Source organism: Pocillopora verrucosa, chromosome 3 (genome assembly GCF_036669915.1).
Source record: "Pocillopora verrucosa isolate sample1 chromosome 3, ASM3666991v2, whole genome shotgun sequence".
In the NCBI taxonomy this organism is placed as follows: Eukaryota; Metazoa; Cnidaria; class Anthozoa; order Scleractinia; family Pocilloporidae; genus Pocillopora; species Pocillopora verrucosa.
This window is the reverse complement of record NC_089314.1, coordinates 20,094,623-20,102,011: the sequence shown is the minus strand read 5'-3', so window position 1 is coordinate 20,102,011 and position 7,389 is coordinate 20,094,623. Positions and strand designations below refer to the sequence as shown.

General features: G+C 41.3%; 1 protein-coding gene across 1 annotated transcript; it reads right to left on the bottom strand.

Moving 5' to 3' along the window:
• Nucleotides 1–997: 997 nt before the first annotated feature.
• On the bottom strand, nt 998–7,340 carry LOC131770098 (serine/threonine-protein kinase ULK4). Its single transcript, XM_059085810.2, has 5 exons — nt 5,498–7,340; nt 4,485–4,700; nt 3,541–3,683; nt 2,177–3,190; nt 998–1,991 (listed from the first exon to the last, which is right to left on the bottom strand). Exons 1-5 carry the CDS (start codon nt 7,266–7,268, stop codon nt 1,104–1,106), a joined length of 4,032 nt encoding a protein of 1,343 aa, XP_058941793.2. The 5' UTR covers nt 7,269–7,340; the 3' UTR covers nt 998–1,103.
• Nucleotides 7,341–7,389: the final 49 nt, after the last annotated feature.

Sequence of the window (7,389 nt, the reverse complement as noted above, 5' to 3'; positions counted from 1 at the left end):
ACAGAAAGAAGACTGCTTATATAACTTAAGGGGTACTTCAAGCTGGAATTTGCAGATTGAGGAAACGGAAGGAGCGGGGGACAAGTTTCCTCTATTCCATGTTAAATTTAAAGTCCCTCCTTCTTAGTCACAGCTACTGAGATTAAAGTTATTTATCAAGCATCATCATAAACTCCACTGGTCATACAAACTGGTTTCATTTTCGGTAGGGATTGAAGGTCAGAGGTACCTGGGACAATTTAATCATCAATTCTGTTGGTACTTGATTAAGCGGGCAAGTTCGCGGAGGATGCAAGAGTATAGTCTCCTCTGAGCGACCGAGGAGATTGGTCCTTGAAGCTTAAGAAGAGCGACTGTTGTCAAAGGAGATTCGGATAGCTTCGTCACTTTTCAAGAGTTCTTACCAACCTTTAAACTGCGAATCAAAACAAATCGGGGAACATTTGTAACTCTAGTTTGTAAGATTTGTCATCGTAAGCAAATTCTAATGGTCATTTAGTCTCAGAGCGAACTGAAGAATTGTAACGAAAGCAGGACGGAAACTGTCAAAGGTTCAATTGCTAAAAGCCTGTTCCTGTTACACGAGATGGACGGCAATAATAGTGGGAAAGGTGTACTCTTAAAAGAATGTATATCAAGTAACAGTTGTTCGCCAAGTGTGAGGTTAACTATCGGGCATAATTGTAACAAACTGAAGATAAAATAAACACGCACTTTTTCTGAGAGGAATACCGGTTTTTAGATGCTAATTGAGAGAGAAATAATGACGCCCATAGTTTTCTTTTAAATAAAAAACTTCGTTTAGTATACTTAAAAATTCTGGGGCGTTTCCAGCTTTCTACTGTTGTCTCATGATGGGGTTTTTGTTTTCCATTTTTTTCCGGTCGAAAGTGGTAAGTGATTTGACCTGGGGGGTGCATCCCAGAATAACCCCTCCCCTGGCAGAACATCCCCAGAATACCCCTTCTCTCCTTGGGAATTAATCACTATCAAAATCTGAAGTGAACACACTTTACTGCGTGGCATTCGAGATAACACCACAGGAAAAATAACTTACAACAACCCTTCTATGTCGGCTAAGATCATAATCTCAGCCAGAGGGGCTAATTATCATGGCCGAATTTGAGAAGAATTTCTCCTATGAGGCTTCCAACAGCCGATCCTTCTGCGCTGGAGGAGTCCGACGGCAGTTCTTGCAGAACATGAATGAGTCTTTGCAAACTGTTTCCTTCCAAATAATTGCTCTGTATATTGGGAGAAACTAATCGTTTGATAATTCGTAAAAGCTGTTTTTGTTTCTTAACGTCAGCGGCGCTCAAAGCCTCCGCAAAGCACTCCATGTTTTCCGAGCTTAGAGAGTCCTCATAAATCCCTCCAAAAAGTTCCACCATTAGATACAAGCACCTACAAGAACTGTCTCTCACATCCAGGTCCTCGTGACAGAGAAAGTTGATAAGCAAGCCAGTCATGTCGACCAGCGGTTTACTCTCCACAAGGAGCTTCTCCGCCAGTTGCGTCTGAGCCTCGTTGTCTGGTCTCGCCTCAGTCTTCGCCTGCAGAGCTTTGCGTACTTCTCTGGAGACGAATTTCAACGTGTTATTCAAAGCATCGAAAAGGGGAAGCAACAGCGCCACTGAGGGGTCATTTCCAGTAAAATTTTCCTCGTTTTGTGCCGACGCAACGTCAACGAAAACGGAAACGAGGATATCGATTAAACCTTGGTCGTATAACAAAGAAACGTCAACATCTTTGGCAGAAACCAAACAGTCCAGTAAACCAACTGTACTCAGCACCATTCCCCTGTCGACTCGGTCGGTGTGGGACTGTAGGATCTGGGACATGGTAAGAAGAAGCTTTTGATCCACAACTGTGTGGATGATGTCGGGGCTTCTTTCCAAGAAAGATAGCAACAGTTTAAGACCATATGCTGGTAAAGGATCTTGGTCTTGCAGGATGAGATGATACTGAGGCAGTAAGTGATTATTAATAACCTACGAGAAATCAATGACAACAAGTACATTACCACTTAAAAAGAGGCCTTCTTTAAAAATGCCAGACGCAAAATGTTTCCACTAGATGAATTTAAGGCTTGGACTAAAAAAGGAAAGTAAAGTAATTAATTACAATAAAGAACTCTTCCATGCAGAAAAACTCTAAGGAAGAGAGAGCATCTCACCTCATTTAGTTTGCTGGTACTTTTCAACACATCTTCAACATCACTGGAGGAATTGTACACATTATGGTTATCAAGATACAGCGACGCTACATCGGCAAACATTCTGAAGCTTAACACTCGTGTATCTCCATTTGTACTGCTCATCAGAGCAGCCAGATGAGGCAGGATGTGTTGTGTGACAACAGCGTGATACTCCAGCAGTATAGGAGGGTGTTGCGTGATTGCTTCCGCAATAGACAACACCACGCTGATAAGGTCTTCTGCTGCGTTCGGTCCCGCTGCTGATCCAATGCTGGTGCTTCCAGAATCAATTGAAGTCACATGCGACAGAAGCAAGCCGACATTGACGAGAAATTCTTCATTTGTTACTTGAGAACGAAAAGCGTGACTTGTAACGAGGTGCAGAATGATGGACAACAGTGGAAGGTTTGTCCGCAGCTGCTTGGCGTGACTCGCCGAGGGGTGCTTCCTTCCTTGAACCGCATCCAGAGACGCCAACACATCCAACAGGATCCCGGGTACCGCTTCAACGATGGCGGACATGCAAATATTCTGACACTGCACAAGATAGTCTCGATTCTCCCGGCTCTCGCCTTTAATTGGGGTACCTCTCTTTAGCTGCCGCTCGATGTACACGACCAGCCGGGACTGGCAGCACATGAGGAGGGCTTCCGGGCTGGACTGGATCAAGGTTAGGACCAAAAGGAAGGCCTTTCCCCGGATAACCATGGATGGACTCTCAAATAGATGAAGACCCTTGGTAGCCAGGTCTCGTTCTTGAACAAGCCTTCGCATCTGAGGTCTGTTAGAAAGCAGCACAACGAACATTGTAACTAAACCTTGCTGGATCTTAGGAATGCTGCTGGCCAAGGCTGTGCTTACTGCTTTAAAACCTGCCTTCTCAATCACATGTTGGAAGACTGTAGGTGATTTAATTGTCAAGCGACTGAGCGCTGAAATCGCTGTTACCTTCTGAGCATCAATGGTACAGTGAGTGAAGAAATTCCAAAGAAGCTGCGCAAAGATAACGATAAAATAAGATATGATTTGTAAACCTCACTTCTATCAGGACAACACCATCTACCTGATTTTTTAGTTCATTCTCATGACCTCTTTGTTGATAACGCTCTATCATCATAACTATTTCTTTAAAGAAAATTCTCCCAATTGTACCTTTTTGCGATTAAATTGTTTTCTCTAGCAATTAACACAAAATTGCTCAATCGCCACTCAGTTCTCGAGGAGTAAATTAGTTAACTCCGAATCTTGATTGGCTTTCGTAATTACTTCGGTTCTGATTTATTCCGATGATCAGCCATGACTGGTTCTAATCCTCTTAGTTTCAACGTTTATTTAGTTTTTACCTGAGCCGTGTCATTTGTGGCAAATTTCGTGCAATGTCTGCCATGGGTTGACGCCACGTTCTCAATGGCTTTAGCAGCAAAGTGCTGCACCGCGATATCTTCTCCCTCATGTAGACATCTGGTGACAATAGTGAATGTGACTCCTAAAGGAAATACAACCAAGTTGTAATTGCAAAGTACATTTGCCGCCTCCATATATACCTGGAAGTAAAACTACGACATACTTCCAAGTTCCACTTCAAGGGCATCGTGAAAGAACTGAGTAATGAGTACAGCATGAGTTTCGCTCAGAACGATGGATGTCCATCCCAGAGGCTTAAAGTAAGTAAGTTGAGATTCATGTCCGTGTTTATGCGGGGTTGTTGTCTGCAGATTTCAACCACTAGACTATGTCCGTTAAGTTTCAAAATTTATTTATAGGCACTTGACGAACATCATGTAGAACAATACTACAAGATGAGAAAAGAACTATGAACATATGAAAATCATATAATTTATTTGAACTGCGGAATAATAAATGAAGATGAAAGTGATCTTCCCGCTAATGAACATTACTGAAGCAGTAGTGAAAATAAAAGCCTGAAAAAAAATTCAGACCAGTACGGGATTTAAACCCATGATCTCTGCAATAGCGTTGCAGTGCTCTACAACCTGAGATAACAAGCCAGCTGGGAGCTGGTCATTTTGTTGGTTTGTAATAAACCCCCGATGGAAGATTTGGTTTGTTTGCGTTGCATTCAATCGTTTGCCTACACATCCTTTCAAATTCTTTGTCCATCTGTATGTCATTATTTGAACACTGGACTAATAAAAGTGATTGCATTTCCATAATCAGACGTTTACACACATGTACCTGACAACTAAAAACTACAACACCTAAATGCTTAAAGAAGGCCTGTTGCAATTACCTTATCTGTATGAGGCTGACCCTCTGAACACATTACCTGGAACGTCCCATTGTGGAATTTCACCTCCTAAATTTTCCTCCTGAGTCGCAGCATAAAACAGAAACTCGCCCAGGGCAGGCAAAAGATGTTGCTTGAGCTTGGCATTCCGAAAGTTGTCTCTGATCACCTCTGTTAATACTGTGAACACTTCTGTCATGTTGAAGTCCTCAGAAATCATTGTAGCATTACCAGCTAAAAGACTGAGAGCATATCCTTTCAAATAACAATAAAAAATGATCAATTCATCATTTTAGGAGTTTTGATACCTTTTTCCATAAATGGCTGCCAATGATTTAATAGGTACCGATGCCCTACAAAGGCCCCAAAAGCAAAATGCAGGCATGAGAGCCTGCTTGCAAGCTAAACAGACCGCAGTAGGCGGGCTTACAGGCCAAGGAAGACACAGCCAGTAACCAGCTTTCATGGAGACCCCTGCATTTAGTGCAAATCCTAGGAATTTGGTGTGAACCCAAAAAATATCCACTGGCTTGAAATTTTTCTTATCTCTCTACCAGTCTGTTTGACATTGTACTACAATTCATTCATCCGATGCTATTGAAACTGGGGTTAAGTAATGCTTCAATAAACCACTTGGCATTGGGTACATAGACTAAAACTTTTAATCTCTGTTATGCAGAAAACTAACAACTGTATGCCTCTATTAGCTGATGGCCAGGGCAGGTTGTTCAAAGCTAGGCAGACAATCCTGGGTTAATGTTAGATCTTAATTCAGATCAGGAGGTTTTCAAAGAAAATTCAATACAATTCTTTTTGTCTAAACTTTCATTACAGTATTAGGTGCTTTAAAAGGAATACAGAAAAATATCCTGAAAAGGCTTTTGAACAAAGGAATAAAAGAAAGCTGAATGAAAATTTAACCTTGGCTTTGCCCCAATTGGCCTTTGAACAACTGGGCCCAGGAATATACTTGGCAGAGTTTACAGACCTTAGAAACATACTATCATACTCAAGATGGGGTATGGGTAGCACATGTTGTTCATGACACTTACCAAGTCTTGATTTGAAATCAGCTGAAAAACCAGACTTGATCTGTCTCAGCATCACTGGTATAAAATCTGAATCAAAGACTTCATTAACAATCTCTCCATCTCGGCACAGTGATGCCAAATAAGATGCTGTGTGTAATTTGCTTCGGTGAAGAGAGGCAACAGGGCCAGCATTTGCTCTGTCATTTTGACTCAACAAACTGCTAATGGAAGTTAAATGCTCTTCAAATTTTTCTCTTGGAAGGTCCACAAGCTCTCCTGGTTTTAGAGGTTGACAAGGTAGTGCCTTTGAATCCCATTTGGGAAGGGAAAATTTCTTTATGCGAGGGTTATCAGCAATTGGTGTCACGATAAAATCTGATGGATGACTCACTAAATCTGAAATTTTGTTATGAGTTGGACTTCTGTTGTCTTTAACCTGCTGATCCTGAAGTACTGAACTTGTAGATTCCTGAGCTTCACTTTGATTAAGTCCATTCTGTTTCAGCTTATTGAAGTCAGATTTTTTGAACGTTCGATTTTGTTTCACCAGGTTTGACTTATTGTTCTTTGATTCTGAAGTTCCAAAAACTACGTTTGTTGAATCTCTTTTTGCATTTTTAGTTGAGTTGGACTCACTCTCATCTTGATCATCTAATGTTTTTCTTCTGACCACTGTATGGGTTTTGCCTAGAGATTCATTTTCCTTACTACTTGAAGCAGGATCAGTCGTATGTGGCCTGCTGCTGAAGGTGTATGTTCCCTGCCTGACGATCTGTGCTGGCAGATGTAATTGATCACTCTTGGTTTTGACATGTTCTTTCTCTTCTCCAACATTTCCACAGTGTAACTCTTCACTCTTTCCTTCATCATTTAATTCTTGCTGATCTTCAGTTTCTGCTTCCCCTTTGATTCCATCAGCAGATTTAAACTGATTTTCTAATTCACCTTGCCAAAAGCTGTGTACTATCAAATCTTTCCAGTCTAAACGCTGTGTAGGATCTTTCTCTAACAGTCTTTTTATTACATTGTCAAGATCATGTAATGCCCCATTTTTTGCACCTTCCATGTCTAATCTCAGATGAGGGACATTTTCGTGAAAAATTTTTGTGACAAGTTCTGCAAAAGAATCTGCAACAAAAGGTTTTTCTCCTGAAAACAATTCATACAACACGCACCCAAATGACCACAGGTCACTTTCTTTAGAATGAGGACCCCCACTGAGTACTTCAGGGGCCATATAGTGGGGTGAAGGTTTGGGTCGCTGGCTTTGATCCTTCTCTGTATCTCTATAATTTTTGTCCTCGTCGTCAGAATTTTGTTCTTCTTGTAAACTGTCATAGAAGTCGTCCTCTCCTTCAACTCTGGCCAGTGCAAAGTTACTGAACTTCAAGACACCTGCTCCATCGAGCATTATCCTTGATGGTTTCAAATCACAATAAAGAATTCCAAGGGAGTGAATGTAGTACAATGCTTTTGCAATTTCAATTCCAAATTGCCTGACAGTTTCCACTGGTAGACATTTATCTTGAGACAGGACGGCGTCCAAACTGTCTCCTGTACATAACTCCACCACCATCCAGATGTGATTTGTTGTCTCGTACCATTCACGAAATTTGACAACATTTAGATGATCCATCTCGTGGGTCAGTCTGACAATGTTTCGAAGCTCCAGTCGCTTGCATTTTTCAACACAGTGTATCGCTACAAATTCAATTGTTCCTTTCTTACGACCTTTGTAAACCACAGAGTGTTCTCCTCTACCAACTTCGTCGTACAGTATGTAATTCTCCATGTTGATAAAGGTAGCAGATCCCGCCTTTTTAATATATTTGTCCCCTATAAATATTTTAAAATTTGTAAACAACCGTTCCCCGAATCGACCGCCATTTATTAACTCAATGATACTGTTGTAC